General features: G+C 36.6%; 1 protein-coding gene across 2 annotated transcripts in view; it reads left to right on the top strand.

Moving 5' to 3' along the window:
• The window catches only part of prd1 (pleckstrin homology domain-containing protein pruning defect 1), a 218,090-nt gene extending 200,444 nt beyond the window's left edge, over positions 1–17,646 (top strand). The window contains exons 15-16 of one of the 2 annotated variants that reach the window (XM_090382672.1): positions 1,262–1,378; positions 17,331–17,646. In XM_090382672.1, the coding sequence (XP_090238798.1) occupies positions 1,262–1,378; positions 17,331–17,450 (237 nt within the window). In that variant the 3' untranslated portion in view covers positions 17,451–17,646. Of the gene's footprint in view, positions 1–1,258; positions 1,379–17,330 lie in introns of both variants that reach the window. The other variant, XM_090382670.1, reaches the window with a different exon arrangement.
• The last annotated feature ends 2,191 nt before the right edge of the window (positions 17,647–19,837 follow it).

Genomic DNA, 19,837 nt, shown 5'->3' with positions numbered 1-19,837 from the left:
ATCCACAGGCTAGAATGATTGGATGCGTTGCAGATGGTATGAACTCATTTGGTTTGTTGACAGTATCCTCCATACAGTGGATTGGGAAATACCCAATCGTTGGCCTATCGCTCGAGTACTTGTACTCGGATTGCCTTCTGCAAGACGTAGGACGTTCTCCTCATTGTCTGGCATCCTCGTCGTTCGCTCTTGATTAATGGTACCTCTCGTGAAACTACCAGTTCACGTAACCTTCTGTGTGCACACGTGTGAAAATCCTATGATGAGGAGCACGTCTGTGCAGGAAATGTTCCTGGTACCAGCGCAGAGCAACGTGCCCGTTACAGTCCACAGCTCCATACGCGAGGTGCATGTCAGCCAGTTCAACGTTTTAATACTCGTCTATCCTACTGCCTCGGGAACCGGTTCGCAAATGCTGACTTCCAACGGGATCGCTGTCCTCTGCCACATGACGAAGGCATTTCGGACCCTGCAATGCTATGTGATTCTGATTCGTCTTTGTGCTGCCCCCTACACTTCCTGCAAGTTTGTCGCACTGGTAGTGAATCACCCTGTATGTGTGTATATGTATATATCTATATGTGTGTGTGTGTGTGTGTGTGTGTGTGTGTGTGTGTGTGTGTGTGTGTGTGTGTGTTATGCTGTTAGGCTTAATTTCTGCAAATTGCAGTTTCTGGAGTCTAGGCACCTGTGAGGTGATCTGAATGGTTTGAGTAAGCTCAGTGCTGTTGGGATTCTTTCTCTTGCTCAAATTCTGCACCTGATAGGACATAAATTGAAATTGAGGAAAGACAGTTGTAGAATAGATGTGTGGAAGTTTTCTTTTAGCCAGCGGGCTGTTTGATTGCCGGAACAAGCTTTGATTGTGGAAGTTGACAGCTGAAATAAATTCAGGGGTGAACTAGACAAACCTTTTGGAGTGAATGGATGGGTGAAATGGGAAGTTTTTTTTTGACTGATGCTAAATAAGCTTGCTTTCTTACATCATATGCCTATGCTAATGGTAATTGCATACCTCATTACAGTAAAGTTATGGATTACCCTACCCACAAGATGACTGCATCAGATCAGGGGAGGGGGATGATTTTATAGATTTATGTAACTTTTTACCTTAATCTTGGTGCCTACGATTTTCAGATAGTACGAAGATATGAAATTGTCAATTTGTGTTACTGCACATCTCCATTATATGTTCATTAACAGATAGGTAGGAATTTAAAATAAAAAGGACAGAATTATAGTTTCAGATTTTTTTCAGGAGTTTGAAATGGGAGAAGCTGATAGGTGCAGTGGAGATTGGATTTTATTCTTTGCATCAGAAAATGAAAAGTCAAAGTTCCTAGAAATATTAAAGTTTAGATGGAAAGCAATATTTCAGGTAAGTCTAGCAGTTTTTGATAATTTATTTTTAAGATTAATAGTTATTTAATATATTATTCTGTTCTCATTACGGACACTCATGTCACATTGAGGTATGTTAATAAATATGTCCTTCCAAAATTGCCATGCTTTACCACTCGGGTCTGTTACAGTTTATGTCACCCTTAAAATCTCTTCTTTATAGAATAATCAAATCCTCAAGTGGATGCAGTTAAAGACCTAGTATTAGTGCTAGTTAGTTTTTTTTTTTTCCCCCCCAGTTGTTAAGTATATTATTCTTACAGGAACTGAACTGAAACCTGCAGTGACATACAGAGCTTCAGCTAGTGGTAATGATTTTCCATTGCTTGTATAATTAATCAAGAAGGCAAATCAAATTTCTTTGTTCTAGTGGCACATACTGGTTAGCATTTATGTAATTTGGATCTTTATACATTAGATTGCTGTAGGGCTTTATACATTTTGGTGGAAAAGGCATGACTAAGGAAGCGAAGCAGTTTTCATATATCACAGGAACGAAACTAGAAGTGATAAAATACTCAAAAGAACAATGTTGACCTATATATTAATAAATATATCCTTCCAGAATCAATGAAAAGAGAATAGCTATACAGTTCTTTCTGCAGAATTCTCAAGTGTCTATTAGTAAATTTCAGGAAACCTAGCTATTCAGTAAATTGGTCCTTGAGGTTGTCACAGTCATTCTCTCAGATATGCCAGACAAGCTGTACTTGCCACCTGGGAGTCTAAAACGTTGATGGAACTGATATTCGGGAGACATTCAAATCAAGTAGATCCAATTTCGGCAAAGTCCAGATGGTCTGTGACAGCCAAATTCTCTGCTTGCACCTTCATGATGGTGGGACTGTTAGTAATCCTGGATATAACCTGTGGGTGACCACCCAGGTGTGAACCAACGTAAGCAGGGGTCGAGGTGTGGCACCCACACCATATGGAGGAATGCCACCCCTCTGTGTTACCAGGCAGTACTAGGTGGTAGATGACTCTCATCAACCAGTGTAATACCACCACTTTGCTTATTGGAGGCTTGAAGTGGTGGAACCCATGTTTAGTCTCCAGAGCTAAGTTCCGGTCAACCTTTCCCCATCTCTTTCATCATGCAGGATGACTGATGACTTTTGAGGTTATGATGAACATCATGGCGAGATCCAATCTTCCTTACATTTCGAGGGTACAGCTCTAAAATGGTGTTTGCAGGCTGGCTGCTAGTTAGTACACCAGACCGAACCTATTGGTAACTCTTTAGGAGGCTTCCGGATCAGCTAGTGTATAACCTTGCTACCTCTACTCTGCCAGATAGCGACTGGAGGGAGTATAATTAGTGTGTATGTGGGGGCATTGTCGAGGCCACGTTATGTCATTGATCTGGGTATATTCTTACCATGTGTACGCCATATCCAAAAATTTCATTACTTCATAACGCATGTCCCCCCCCACTTTTCCTTACTATTGAATACACTATGAATTGTCAAATTAATAGAGTAAGCTTATCTGTAAAAAAAGATCTAAACCTCCCAAACACTTCCTGTTCCTGCTTGTGAAGCAAATAGTGACCTCAGAAACCATCTTCTCTTTCATCAATCCAAAATGCAAAAGATTTTTCTCATACATGTCATGTAGAAGATCATCCTTCTGAACTTCCTTACTGACATCTTACACAATTAACTTCATTCCAGGTCTTTTGGGAAATCCAAAAGCTAATCCAAGCTGTGTCAATTGTTCGCACTTTTTTATATCTTCTATGTCTTTTTTAATGTTCATCTCTAAAACAATGCTACAATCAAATACTTTTCTTACCTTCCATATCCTGACCCCTCTCAATGAGTTTCTCATTTTTTTATTCACAGCAATTCGGACATCTTCACTACTTTTAAGTACAGGGTCGTCATTAGCTTGAATTAATAAAACATGCTCATCGTCTTATGATCTAGCAGCTTCATCATCTGAGGAACTCACTTTCAAGCCAACATCCTTTACAACAGAAGTCACGTCACTCTTAACTACATCACTATAAAGTTTCAGATTTTGTCGGTTATCTGTATCTTGCATACAATTCTGAATGGATTCATGCATACATTGTATCTGTTCCTTAAATTTCTCATTCTGTATTCCAAGTTCCAAAACCATGGCTTCAAGAAGATCCCATCTAGATAATATCCCCCTGATTGAACTCCAATTGATACCACTCTCCTCGGCAAAAAGGAAATCTTCCAAATCTTTGCATAATTTAAATGTTATTTCTGTAAAGCTATGAGTATTATCTCCTCCAAAATTACCATCTGCACGAGGCAGTTTCTCTCCCCAGAAGAAGTCGTGTTTTTGGACAAAAGGATTAAAATTCATGTTTTCATTCCTAATTTCTTTTGAACACCATGACAAGATACTTGCTCTAGTGTCATTTCCTTTCTCAATTTTAGCTGAAGAATTTTTATTTTTCTCAGCCAAATCCATATCACTCTGAACATTTTTTTTAACCTAAGAACAAGTGCATGTATACTTGCATGTACACTAATGCTAGAAGTATAGTAAATAGAATTGATGAATTTGAAGTGCTGATCAAGACATCAAAGGCAGATATTGTTGGGATATCAGAGACATTGTGTCACACAGATATAAGCAGTGTAGAATTGGAATTTGTGGAGTACAATGTGTACAGAAAGGACAGACATTGTAGGAAGGGAGGAGGGGTTATGCTGTTAGTTAAGAAACACATAAAATCTGCGGAAGTGCATCCAGTTGACATGGGTGGACAATGCAATGTTGAGTCTGTTTGGTGTGACATAAACACTAGAAAATGGAAAATGAGAATAGGAGTGGGTATGTTATAGGCCTAATGATGCTGGTGAGTACAATGAACAGTTATGCAGAGAAATAGAATGGGCCAGTAAATCCGAATGTCTTGTAATGGGAGATTTTAACTTTCCAGATATTTACTGGAACTTGTGGGTTGTCACTCACATGCTAGCAAGCCTTTTGTGGATTTATTGGAGGATTGTTTTCTACAGCAACATGTTCGAGGGACAACCGGAGGGAGTAATACCATTGATCAAATTATCAGCAGCGATTAATCATGCATTAGGAATTTGCAGATAAAGGAACCACTAGGTAACAGTGAACACAGTGTACTGATGTGGGATTTACTTAAAGATATATCTACGATCAGGGGAAAGGGAAGGGTTTTTGTTTTTGTAAAGGTGACTACTGAAGTCTCAGACAGTTTTTAAATTCTATAGAATGGGATCAACAGATGATGTTACCAATGGTGAATTCTAAATGGGAAGCCTTCAGGGACTTAATCTTGGAGTTTACTAGGCTTTTCATACCAACTAAGGAATACTCTTCAAGGTTCACACCTAAATGAATGCCAGACGAATTAATGAGGCTCGTGGCAGAGAAGAAAAATTCTCTCTCTCAGACAAAGGAGGTTAGGCAGGTGAAGGCAGATTACAAGAAATCTTTGGCAAAGGATGCAAAGAGTTCTTTACTTATGTAAACTCTAGAAGGAACTGGATGAATCAGATTTTTCCACTTTAGCATTAGCATTAGTAGAGGCATTTGATGCAAGAAAGCAAGCTTATGCAGCATCAGCCAAAAAAAAAAAAAAAAAACCACTTCCACTTCACCCCTCTGTTCGTTCAAAAATACCTGTCCAGCTGAGCCTTAAACTTATTTAGGCTATCAACCTCCACGACAAGGGATGGAAGTCTGTTCCACCAACCAACCACCCGCTGCCTAAAGGCAAATTTCCGCACGTCTATCCTACATCTGTCTCTCCTCAATTTGAATTTATGCTCTCTCAGGTGATTATTCTGAGCTAGAGCAAGAATCCCATCAGCATTGAGCATGCTCCAACCATTCAAGGCTTTATACACCTCTATCAGATCACCTCGCTGGTGCCTAGTCTCCAGACACTGTAATTTGCAAAACTTAAGCCTTTCTTCGTAAGAGCACCCCTTTGTTCCATTCACTAATCTTGTTGCCCTTCTCTGTACTCGTTCCAGCAGCTCTACATCCTTCTTGAAATGAGGCCTCCAGACCTGTATACAGTACTCTAGGTATGGCCTGACCATTGCCTTATACAAGGGAATAATCACCTCCTTATCCCTCCTGGAAAAATTCCTATATATCATTGACAATACTTCATGAGCTACTCTTGCAGCCTGTCTGCACTGCTCAGAGAACTTCATATCTGCCTACACAACCACCCCCAGGTCCCTTTCATTCTCTACCACTGTCAGTGTAGTACCACAGAGTTGATACGTTGCTCTGGGGTTGCTGTTTCCCATGTGTAGTACTTTACATTTGTCAATGTTAAACTTCATTTGCCACCTCTCAGCCCATCTGCTCAACCTTTCCAGATCCTGTTGCAGCAGCAGCATAGTGTCAGTAGTGTCCTTGACAACCCTGCCAACCTTTGTATTGTCTGCAAACTTGGACATTAAGCTTGATATACCATCATCAATATCATTTATAAATACAGAAAACAATAATGGACCCAACACTGAGCCCTGAGGGACTCCACTAATAACATTAGTCCACGATGAGCAGTGTCCATTGGCCGACCGGGCTAGCCGAGTGGGTAAAGTACCTGCCCGGCAACCCAAAGGTCGCGGGTTCGATTCCCGCCTCGGGCTTGGATCAAAGTACTGCAAAAACCTTGGGAGGTGCAATATGGCTACAGAAGCCGATGCGCCAACAACTACCAAATCAAAAAAAAAAAAAAAAAAAACAGTGTCCATTGATTACCACTCCCTATCTTCTCCCCCTCAACCACCCCTTTATCCATAGCAGCAATTTGCCTCCAATGTCACACTGCTCCAATTTGTGTAGCAGTCTTCCATGTGCAACAGTATCAAAAGCCTTTCTAAGATCCAAGTATATAATATCAAAGCTATTCCCTGCATCCAGTTCTTTTGTGACTGCATCATAGTATCCAATCAAATTGGTCAGGCAAGACTTCCCCTTAACAAAACCATGCTGTGTCCGAGCTATAACTGAAGTCTTGTCTAAATGATCCTGCAGTGCTTCTTTAACCAGTGCCTCCATTAATTTTCCTGGAACAGAAGTTAAGCTCACAGGTCTATAATTACTTGTGTCAGCCTTTGATCCTCCTTTGTGAATTTGGGTCACATTTGCACATTTCCAGTCTATGGGTACCTCCCCTGAGTTCAAGGAAGCTCTCATAATTATGGCTAAGGGTTTGCTTACTTCCTTTGCTGCCTCATTTAATATAACTGGATAGATCCCATCCACCCCGGGTGCCTTTCTTGAGTTTATCTTCAACAATTTCTCCTCCACTTTACTCCCAGTTATTTTAAGATTCTGTAGCTTACTGCTAGAGTTGAATACACCTCTGGCATTCCCCTCGCTGAATAACTCCTCATGTGTGAATGTCGATGCAAAATATTCATTTAGTTTGTTTGCTACCTGAGTAGGATCATCAACAGTTGACCCATCAATATCAAGTGGACCAATCTGATTCATCCCCTTCCTTCTAGAGTTTACATAAGTAAAGAACTCTTTGCTGTTTTTCTTTGCATCCCTTGCCAAGGATTTCTCGTAATCTGCCTTCGCCTGCCTAACCTCCTTTGTAACTTGGTTGCATATCAACTTGTATCTATCATAGGCTTCTGTGTCATGTGTTAATTTGTAAGTATCCCATGCATTTTTCTTCTCTGCCATATGCCTCATTAGTTCATCTGACATCCATTTTGGCCTAAATCTTGAACAATATTTCTTAGTTGGTATGTAAAGCCTAGTAGCTTCCAAGATAAGTTCTTTGAATGCTTCCCATTTTGAATTTGCTGTTGGTAACATCATCAGTTGGTCCCACTGTATAGAATTTAAATACTGTCTCAGTCCATCGCAGTCGCCTTTATGGAAGCAATAACCCTTCCCTTTACCCCTAGTGGTAGTTACCTCTTTGAGTAAATCCCACTTCAGCACACTGTGATCACTGCCACCTAGTGATTCATTTATCTGCTGATTCTTAATGCATGAAGAATCCCTGCTGATAATCAAATCAAGAGTATTACTCCCTCTAGTTGCCTCTCGAACATGCTGACGTAGAAAACAATCATCCAATAAATCCACAAAAGCCCTGCTAGTGTGTGAGTGACCAGTCCCCAAATTCCAGTCAATATCTGGGAAATTAAAATCTCCCATTATAAGACTCTCTGATTTACTGGCCCACTCTATTTCCCTGTACAGTTTCTTATTATACTCATCAGAGTCATTAGGCCTATAGCACACTCCTACTCTCAATTTTGATCTCCCAATGCTTATGTCACACCAAACTGACTCAACACTGCACTGTCCAGCGATGTCGACTGGCTTCACTTCCTTGGTTTTTATGTGTTTCTTAATTAATAGCATAACCCCTCCCCCCTTCCTATCCTGTCTATCCTTTCTGTAGATGTTGTACTCCCCAAATTCCAGTTCTGTATCCCTTATATCTGTGTGACACCACGTCTTTGATATCCCAACAATATCTGCCTTTGATGTTTTGAGCAGTACCTCAAATTCATCAAATTTATTTACTAAACTCCTAGCATTGGTGTACATTGGTGTAGCATTGGTGTACTTAACATAGATGGTTTGACTATTGATGACCCTGCTCAAATAGCTAATAAACTGAATGAGTATTTGGCATCGACATTCACACATGAGTAGTTATTCAAGGAGGGGAATGCCAGAAGTTTATCAAACTCTAACAGAGAACTAAGTGATTTTGTGATAAATTAGAGCAAAGTGGAGGAGAAATTGTTGAAGTTAAACACCCAGGACAGATGGAATCTATCCAGTTATAATGAAGGAGGCAACAAGGGAAGTAAGAAAACACTTAGCCATAATTATGAGAGCATACTTAGAGTCAGGGGAAGTCCCCATGGACTGTAAATATGCAAATGTATCCCCAGTTCACAAATGGGGGTTCAAAGGGCGGCACAAATAATTATAGACCTGTTAGTGTAACTTCTGTTCTGGGGAAAATAATGCAGTCACTTGTTAAAGAAGTGATACAGGATCACCTAGACAAGACAGCAGCAATAGTTCAGACACAGCATGGGTTTATTAAGGGGAAGTCTTGTCTGACCAATTTGATTGGGTACTACGATGTGGTCACAAATGAACTGGATGCTAAAAATAATTTTGATATCATATACTTGGATTTCAGGAAAGCTTTTGATATTGTTGCACATGGAAGACTGCTGTACAAATTGGAGTGGTATGGCATTAAGAGCAAGTTACTGCAATGGATAAAGGGATGGTTGAGTGGGAGATGGCAGAGAGTGGTAATAAATGGACACTGCTCTACATGGACTAATGTTATTAGTGGAGTCCTCCACGGTTTGGTGCTGGGCCCATTGTTGTTTTGTGTATTTATCAATGATATCTATGAAGGTATATCAGGGGCTTAATGTCCAAGTTTGCAGATGATACAGAGGTTGGCAGGGTTGTTAATGACATAGCATGCTACTGCAACATGATCTAGAAAATTTAGGCAGATGGGCTTTGAAGTGGCAACTGAAGTTTAACATTGACAAATGCAAAGTACTGCATATGGGTAGCAATACTTTGCAAAGTACTACATATGGGTAGCAATAACCCAAGAGAAATGTACCAACTCTGTGGTACTACACTCAGGGAGATGGAGAATGAAAAAGACCTGGGGGTAATTGTACAGTCAGATATGAAGTTCTCTGACCAGTACCGACAAGCTGCCAGAGCAGGAAATGGAGTTTTGTTAATGATATATAGGAATTTTGCTAGCAGAGACAAGGAGGTGGTGATTATCCCTTTATATAAGGCAATGGTCAGGCCACCTGTATACAGGTCTGGAGGCCCTCATTCTAGGAAGGATGTAGAGTTGCTAGAACAAGTACAGAGAAGGGCAACAAGATTGATGAGAGGAATGAAGGGGAACGAAGAAAGGTTTAAGTTCTGGAAGTTGCAGTATCTGGAGACTAGGTCTGGAAGTTGCAGCATCTGGAGATTGAGGTGTATAAGGCCTTGAATGGTTTGAGCAGGCTCAATGCTGGATACTTCTGCTTGCTCAGACTAAGAACCTGAGGGGGCATAGATTTAAATTGAGGAAAGACAGTTCTAGAATAGATGTGCGGAAGTTTGCCCTTTGCCAGCGTGTAGTTGATTGCTGGAATAGAATTCCAACTGTTGTTGTGGAAGTTGATAGCTTAAATAAATTTAAGGCCGAACTAGACAAACATTTGGAGTGATCGGATGGGTGAAATGGTAAGTTTTTTTTTTTTTTTTTTTTTTTTTTTTTTGGCTGATGCTACATAAGCTTGCTTTCTTGCATCATATGCCTCAACTAATGCTAATTCCTTATCCTAATCATTCTTAGGCATATTGATCTTGAATTTCCTCCTATTATTTCATCTTAATACGGGAGACCTACTGCACGATGAACACAGTGATCCAATTGAACTTTCTTCCCCACCATAGCATAAACCACCTCTGATGATGTGTTTGGATGGAATATTCAGGAGATCTACATGTTGTCAAAAGTACAATGTCCGTATCATTGTCTTAACTATACAATTATTATCTTAACTATACAATTGTGCTAATATGATAGCATTACCTGAGAGAACCTTCTCCTATTGCAACATCTTCTCACCTATGCCCCCAGAGATAGAGGCCTCAGAAGATTCTTTGCTTTGGCTCAGTGACAATTTACCTTAAGATATACTTGTATCCTGAAATTCTAGTTTACGTGAAGAATTTCAATTCTTCCTCAATTTACGTTTAAAATTTGCAGACTTAGTGGTCTCTGTACCAACAGTGAGATTAGACTCCTTAGCACCACTTTCAAGATTTGTAGAACCTGCAACTTCTTTCATTTTAACACCACAAATTTTTTTACATGTGAGATCAACCCTGTGTGTATCTGACTTCATTTGATAAACAATTTTTTTTTTTTTTTTTTTTAATTATGAGAGGACACTAATAACCATATAGGGAGCACTACCAGCCTTCTTCCTTCATTAACAATGACTGTATAGGCCTTTACTATATCAATCTAAAATTCTTTAAAATTATATATCTTTTCCGCTAAGAAGATATTTTGTTCCAAACTCAGATGAAACTAATCAGCCAGATATACCCTCCAACCACATATTTGAAGATCCCTTCATCCATACCTTGCAGATTTTTAAAAGTCTTGAAATTTTGAAGTACCAGCACTATGCTAAAGCATAGGCAACTGGAACTGATAGTTAAAACAGAGAATACTCTAACTGCCAAAACAGGCTTATCATAAATCTACTTGAATACTACCTTTCCTTGATTAGAAATCGTCAAACCTGGTAGACCTTATCATAATATATCTGTGTATCACAAGAGTATTTAAAGCAAGCACTTTAGAACCATATTTAGAAACACTTTTAACAAGAACACATAAAATAGCAACTATCACAGCTAACCACCATTGTTGAAATCCTTTATAACAGGTGAAAATTTCACCTTCATTCATTTTTCTGTTCCCTCCCATTCCCTTATAAACCTCAACCAGGTCCATTCTAATGTGCCACGTAGCCAAGCTCTGTAGCTCACATAATCAGTCTTTCCCTGTAGGGTTCCCCTTTTGCCAATATCACAATGTGGGTTGACTGTCTTTCGACACTTTCAAAAAGCTCAGTGCCTGTTTTTAGACAGGTCACACAGTATTCCAAATACAGTTTTACGACTGCCTCATACAGTTTTGCAATTGCTTCATACAGTAGGATTACAACTTCCCTATCAGGAATTTGTTCAATAAATCATTGATAGGACACCATGGACTTTTCTGTCCACCTATTTACACTGCTCAGAGAACTTCATATCTGCCATATAACTCCCTGATCCCTTTCTTTCTCCACTGTTTTTAATTCAACCCTACCAAGTGTATAAATTATTTTGGGTTTGGTACTCCCCAAGTATAAGACGTAAGACTTGCATTTCGCTTCATTAAAACATAGCTGCCACTTTTCTGACTTCTGTTGAAGTCGTCCTGAAGGAGCATTACTTGGCACTGATCATTAACGACTCTCCCAACTTTTACAACATGTGAAAATTTTGACATCATGCTCTCTATGCCTTTGTTTATGAAAATTAAAAAGAACAGTGCATCCAAGAACCAATTCTTGGGGGACCCTCACTTCTTATGTTGCACCAATCTGAAGAATATCCTCAATCACAACCCCTCTGCCTTTTGCCCTGCAGCCATCCTGTGATCCATTTTAGAATCCTTCTAGTAATCCCAGCATGTTTCAGCTTATACAGTATACTCTCATGAGGAACTGTGAGTCAAATGCCTTACTAAAATCCAAATTAACTATGTCAATTTTTCCCTACATCCAGCTCGTGAGTAATGTGATGAAATAGCTTACAAGTTTAGTTAAATATGATTTTCCCTTAACAAAGCCATGTTGTTGTGACCTTCAGGATGCCCTGGATTGCACCCTTGGTCATTGCTTCCCTGATTTTCCCCTACTACTGAAGTCAGACTAACTACTCTGTAGTTACTGACTTCATTCTTAGAATTGCCTTTATGTATTGACGATTCATTGGCACTTCTCCAGTCAAAAGGAATCTCTCTCTCCTGAGGCCAATGATTTTTGGCTTGTATACAACCTATAGAATTATATTAATTTATTTTAGTAATCACAGAATCTTTTCAAAAAATATTTATATATATATCAGCTTGTAAGTGAGCGAGACACCAGAATGCATATTTAAATAATGCCTAATGTAATTAATAGGGTAGGCACCTCCGTAGCCAGGTGGGAAGGAGCAGCAGTGCGTAGCACATGCTTCTTGATTAGACCGGGGTTCGAGCCCGTCGCCACCAAATATGGAGGATGCGGAAAGGTCAGGGAATGACCACCGCATATCCCGGAGCAATATGGCCTTAGTTGCTAATGCTCCTAAAAACCAAATAACAACAACAATTAATAGGGTAATAGGTAGTATAGCAGAAATGTTAATGGTCAACACATATTAGCATGGCATCTCTCAGGTCATAAGGAATATTAAAAGATCATATAAAAGATAGAACAAAGATGCAAAATAAAATTAATAAATAATATAAAAATAAAACTACCTATGAGTTTCCCTCCTTGTTTAGGTACTTGACCTTTGAATTTCCCTAAGCTGTCAACCTCAACTACCCATGGAGGTAATCTATTCCAGTAATTAACAACTTACTGGCCAAAAAACCTTTTACAGTTCAGTGCTCTTTTTCTGTAATTTTAATTTATGTTCCCTAGTTTTGTAGTATTATTTATAACCATGAACATTTTATTTTCTGTCATTTTATTACTTCTTCCAAGACCTCAATCACATTCCTTCTAAGGTGTCTAGTTACCAAGCTCCATAGCCCTCATATTCAAAATCTTTTCTTGTATGACCCTTTTGCTGATCTCATCAAGCTCATTGCCTCTCTTTGGACCCTTTCAGTAATCTTCATATTTTTTTTAGTGCTATCTCCAAACGTAGAATATTCCAAGTGCAGTGGGATTATGACTTCCCCATTTTTACAGGCAAATGTTAGATAAATGAAAAGGACACCATAGGCCCTCCTTGCCTATGGTGTGTCCTATATATCTTTCTTCTTCTGTTTTTAATCCAATCCCATCATTATAAATTAAGTTGGGGTTTTTATTATCCAGGTGTAAGACCTTGAATTTTGTTTCATTAAGACATACCTGCCATTTTTCTTACCATTATCAATAGCTAAGTCATCTTGAAGGAACACTGCTTGGGCAGTGATTGTTAACCACCCTTTCAGTTTTGACATCATGCACTGTAGCACTCAATTTAATACCTCACCCTATACCATGTGCTTGTTCTAAATTATTTAATTCCAGTTTCCACAAAATTACAACATTTATATCTTACTCTAAACTCTACATATTTTTATAAAAAACACCTTTTCCCATTCCGAAAACACTTACTATATTTTATTCTAACTTGATCCTTATTTTTACCTTAATAATTGACACTGCATTGGGACTACCTTGTCCATATTGTATAAGAATGTGCTAATTAATTTTTTTGTTTGCTTTTTGGCATTTCACCTTTCTTCTACTACTATGGACAAGTATAGAAACGCAGTTCCTGATACATGGTCAGGTGTAGTTCCCTGATGAAATACCTGACCATGTATCAATATTTACTTCAGCTGACATCAGATTCTGCATATTTGCCTTACCTGTATTCGACTTTTATCTAAATATGTCCGCCCATATCTGATGACAGCTTTACCACTTTTTATTTTATTTTTATTTATTTGTATTGTATTTTATTTTATTATTATTAATTTTACTTTACAGTTCACTCACCTCCTATTGACTTTGTAATTCAGCCCATAGTTTTCTTAATTCATCATAATTTTTAGGATATTAACATTCTTTCACCTTTTACATATCTACTATACTTCTTTTTCTACTATCCTCACCTTTCTACTTACTGGCACTTTGTGTAATTTTCACCTCCATCTATGCATACTTTATCTGATATATCTATTCATATATACTTTTGCATCCTTTAATGCTGCTTTGTGCTTTTAGGTGCGTCTATCATACCTGACCTATTAATTTTTCATCAACTGAAAACCTTTTCATCCTCATCCACTGTAACTTTTATTTTAAAATTACATTTAATATATATATATATATATATATATTAGTTTAGAAATTGAAGATTTATCTCTATGATTGTCTTGTAGAACACTTCAGTGCTGATACTCTCCGTAGTTGAATAATTATACAAATAGATTACATGCATTCCACTCCCTTGTAGACAAGATCAGTGATCCAATGCACCCTGGAATCGGAGACCTGTGGACCCCAAGCCCGACCCCAAAATACATTGAATCACCGCCCCAATCTTTGAGCAAGAGAGTACAATGCGTCTGTATTTTAAAAATAATTTAAATGATTTGAGACCAAATAAATACAAAGTGAATCCATGGGCTTGGGGTCCGCGGGTCTCCGGTTCTGGGGTACATTGGATCGCTGATCTTGTCTACGAGGGAGTGAGAATGCATGTAATCTATTTGTATAATTATTCAACTATGGAGAGTATCAGCACTGAAGTGTTCTACAAGACATCATAGAGGTAAATCTTCCATTTCTAAACTAATTTACTTATAACATAGAACATATTGAGCCATTGCTGCTCTGTTAACTATTAATTATATATATATATATATATATAAACATTAACCTTTATTGAGCATGGTCACTTTCAGAGTGCTCTTTCCTGCTCACTTATTACCTATATTCCAGTATTGCTGCTATGACTGGAAACATTTCTCTGAAAATCATGCTAATTTCCTCTTTCAGTATTAACGGAATTGTCCATTACCAATTTATTCCTCAAGTTTTTTTTTTTTTTTTTTGACTGGACAAGTGGATTTTTCACCATTATACAGGCAACCCCTCTATAACACTGTACTTCTAAAACACGGTTTCACTCTAACATGATTGATAAATTGCAGCACTCCTCGCACAACACGGTACTTAAATAACATGGTTAGAGAATTTCAGTAAACCTCACATAACACAGTATTTTTGGGCTTTTGTGCAGGGAAAACCCTGCTATTATGTTGGATGTAATTTTTCAACATTTCCACTCTTTTTTAATCCCTGCTGTTGACTCGTTAGTCAAAAAAAAATAAATAAAATAATAAAATAAAATAATATTGAGAAATCCCTGTATTTATTTTGTTGGGAAATCCCTGTGTTACATTTTATGCTATTGAACTTGTGGAAAAATCTATATTTCAAAGTTTTATTACTATTGGATAGCACACCAGGCCGTCCAAAAGATTTAAGTCATCCAAACATTGAAGTTATGTTTCTACCACCACAGTTGTACTAAGTTAATACAACTTCTTTCATTCAGCCGTTAGATCAAGGCATTCTATCCACCTTTAAAACTCATTACATCACAAAATTGTTACAATGGCTTTTGGGAAAAAACTGATTCCGAATCTATTGAAATGATGGAGGCATAGAAACATTTCTCAAATGTGGACTATATAAGAATCATAACTTTATCACTAAACCGTCAACATTAAATGCGTGTGGAAAAATGTATGGCCAGAGTGAGTTCAATCAGGAAATATGGTCGAACCGGTAGAAAATGGAATCCATGCGATAGTAGAGCTTGCTAAGTTGGTAGGAGGGGTAGGGTTTGATGATATGACTACTGAAGCCTCGTGTGTAGCACAGTTAATAGAATCGTCCTCCACTCCACACTGGGTGGAAAAGTCCTGAGTTTGAATCCCATCGATGATGGGAGGAATTTTTATGGGTCTTTTTCACAACGTGATTGAGTCAGTCAGGCGAGGGTGGCATGGATTTTTCTCCCGGAAACTGTTAGTTTTTTGTCCAGCAAAAAAGAAAATCTACCTCAGGACACACGCAATTTACAGATAATATACACAGAATAACATGGCCTTTAGTTGTCGATGCTCCTAAAAAATAAAAAAATATATATGATTACTGAAGACATTCAAGAATTACTGGTAGAAAAAGAGGCTGGCGAAGTGGATTTGGTGAAACCAAATCAATTCAGAGGATGATAGTGCAGATGAAAATTCTAAACTTCCAAGTTTTACACTAAAAACATACAGGAAGGCATAAAGTTAGTCGAGCAATTAGAATCTTATTTTTTGAATGCAAATTCTTCAATGAAAGGAGCCCAAAGTTCAAAAGGGAGCTTCAAAAATGCTTAGTTCCATACAATGAAAATCACAAAGATTTATCAAGCAAAAGCAAAAACAAACCCAGATTAATTTTTTTTAAAGAGACCAGAAGATACACGAAATCTAGAATGGTGTATTTTTGTTAACATTTTGTTAACAAAATAGTGTATTTTTTGTTAAATTTTGGAATGTAACCTTCCTTTTTGTACCCTTTCTCAGTCCCGTATAAACAGTTTTGCACAACACGACATTTTATAGGAACCTAACTACCGTGTTATACGAGGGTTACCTGTAATATGCTTGCACCACTCATTTGGTAAGGCAGTTTTGGACCACTGTTTTGAACACTGGCCTAAATTTGACTTACCCTGCCATACTCATTTGATCTTGCCCCTTGTAACTTTTTTATGATCTCAAAATTGAAATGCTCCTAAAAAGGATCTCATATTGAATCATTTGAAGACATCAAACAATATAACAATGGTGCTGAGAGAATTATTTCCATCAGTGTTTCCAGGCAAAGCTAAGATGCTGGACTTAGTAATAACAATAACTGATGGAAATAATGCTGAACAGTTACAAGAATGCAACTGTTCAGCATTGTTTATTGATACAGAGCAGAAATATGTACATAAAAAGATCAAAGTAGACAGAAAGAAAACATTAAAATCAATCAATATAAAATACTTTAATTTGAATGGCCACTATTTCTTTGAGAAAGTCATCAATAAAAATGAAACTGTCATAATGCTTCTGTAAATCCTTACAAACCATTAAAATCAAGAATTAGAAAAGGGTTAATGCTCTACTGTAAAACAATCAGATTGGTAGGAGTACAGATACAGTACTTTCTTTCATGGAGTAACTACACCAACAACTGCATGAAGCAGAATTGGTAACTAGCTACACAATATGTTGGAGGTCAAGAACAAATTTGGATGTTACTAATTACTTCCACTGCAAATCATGATATGGCAGGAAAAAAATAAAATAATAAAATAAAAAGAAATAACATAAACCAGAGCACTAATTACAATAAATTCTGTTTTTCTATGTATTCATATACATCTGATCACGACTTCATAAAAGTGATAACATTATCCCTGATTACAATAATCAGTGTGCACCATATATCATCAAACTTAATGTATAGCATATTGATAAAATTATTTATTTCTGTTTACTTCTAATACAGTTTTACATTCTCTTCTAACAGTTAGACCTTCAGGTGACTTCAATTAAAGACTTATCTCTTCGTGAGAAGTGTTGGGATATGGCTCTTGATATATCTCAGGTGGAACAAAATATGCAAGAAATGTGTTGGGAAACAAAATGAAGAATTCTTCATTCCTTCCTCAGTTTACAAACACAAGCCAAAAACAAGATCTGCTAAGAGAAGATGCAATCGTTAGTGAGAATAGCTTGTAAAATTTTGCAGTTTGCATTTTATGAAGTGACTCAGACTTTGTCTTGCTCATTTTACTGTCAATTTGTGCTTGCTGCATTTTCTATTTTATAAGCATACTTAGTGCTCCCCCACCCGCTTTTTCCCAAAAGATGATGTTAGTAATGTGTACATAAGATTTTACAATAAACCTAATAATCAAGATTCTGTAGCATAATATCTACACATAGACCTTTGAAATAGTGTATGTAATTTATTTATGCTTTGTATATTTTTGTATGTAAAATATATTATTGTGAAGAATTGGAACAGAAGTATATTGCACTAGTTTATGATGCAGTATATGTTTGCATATATATATATGATTAATTTTATTTAGATATATGTATCTTTTTTTATTTTTCTATTAGAAGCACAAGAAATTTCTTGAGTTAATTCATTATTCCTCAGTATTTCATTACTTTCCTATCATAATGATAGGAAAATCTACGTGTTCAGTTTTTACACGTTTGACCTCCAAGAGATCACATTATATATAATGTTTTCAATTCAGAAGGCAGTTTTACCCTAAGCTGTAAGTGAAAAAAAATATATAATAATAACAATAAATAAATTTTATACTGAACAAAAAAATTTACTCAGCATTTGTTTTGGATCATTTAATGGTGCTATGTAAGTTAAATATTACAGATTTTTCCATTAATTATTAAATTTCGCTGCCTTAGAATTTACTAGACTTTGAAGTTTAAGATAGGGAATTAAGTGAGTTAGCAGCCATTGATTGACTGTAAGTATATTGTGTTATTTCCAATGATTTTCAGAGGTATTGTTAAGTAATTATTGTTATTACATGTCACATTGTAGTCCCTTTGGAATCATGTATTTCTACAAAATTAAAATACTTTGAGTGGCATTAATTTATCATGATTTGTTTGTTTGACTATGTGTGTACGAGTGCATGCATATGTGTGGGGTTTCTTTATTTGGATTTATATCCACGTAAATCGCTACTTGGTTTGAAATATGGTTTGTGTCAGTATTTAATAGCTATGCGTTTATGGTCATATAAATGCCTTAGTTTTCAGCTGAATAATCTTTTTTTATATAGTGTTATATATTTTACTCATTTATTTTAGTAATTCCTAAAAATGTTTTTCTCTTTAATATGGTTAATTTTTTTAATTGGTGATTCTACCTAACACATTATGGCCTTGTGTAAATTTTCATTCCAAATAATCAAAACAGCAAATGCATTACTCTTCTTATTAACCATTCATTAATAAGAATGCGCCATTCTTTCGTAACAGAGCTTTGGATAGATTTCTAACACAAATATAAATGCTTATGGTTCCTGCTGTTTATGAAATTTTTTCATATTGTTATCGTTTATTGAATAGCAACACCATTAGCACTATTTAAATGAAGAATTCTTCATTCCTTCCTCATTTCATAGTAGTTATTTTTTAATATTAAACATTAAAAGTCATATTTACTGATTTTTCATACCTTCACTTTTAGTCATGAGACAGTTGCCATTAAAGATGTTTCATTTTGTTTTATCAGCAGTACCATACTTGCCACAAAAATGAAACATCAGTTTACAGCGAACAGTGGTTAAAAAAGGAAAAAAAAAAAAAAAACTTGATTTTCATAACATAAGTGGGCACATATGAGTAATTTCTCACTGCAACTTTGACAAGCTTATAATGCTGCATGTGAATATTTCTCATCATTTTTATCTGATCAGTAATACTTTAATGAACTTAAAAATCAGATATTATCTTCATAGTGGCTATAATATAAAAAAAATTTAACAAGTGAGATTTGCTGTTACATTTCAGACATGTTTGATTTTTTAATTAAATTTTCATTTTCTGTGATTAATATAGGAGAAAAGTAAATTATAATTAACTTGTTGCTTAATTACTAATTTATAATTTGTAAAGTTAATAATATATAAAAGTAATTGTTTTCACTTTTCTGCACATACCTCAACATGTTCACTTTTTTTTTTTTAATAATGTTCTGTATTGCTTGTGGATTTTAATAAAAATTAAAATGCAACACCTATTTCATGCTCTGCAATTTAATGAATTAAACAAATAGTAGCACACACCTCAAATAGTAGCATGCTGTCAACCCTTTCGTAATATACTTGACTATAGGCCTGTCATTAAATTATTGATTTACTAATTCATCAGCCTTGGTTTTGGTTGCATTGGTTAAATTTTATTTCAAATATTGCTAAAATTTCTCATGTGTCTTCTCATCATCAGCCATTTTCAATCCACTGCAGGATGAAGGCCTCTCCAGCAACT

The sequence above is a fragment of the Mastigoproctus giganteus genome, chromosome 10 (assembly GCF_048544385.1).
Source record: "Mastigoproctus giganteus isolate SK-2022 chromosome 10, ASM4854438v1, whole genome shotgun sequence".
In the NCBI taxonomy this organism is placed as follows: Eukaryota; Metazoa; Arthropoda; class Arachnida; order Uropygi; family Thelyphonidae; genus Mastigoproctus; species Mastigoproctus giganteus.
Note: the sequence above shows the minus strand (reverse complement) of the source record. Positions and strands in the feature narration are given on the sequence as shown.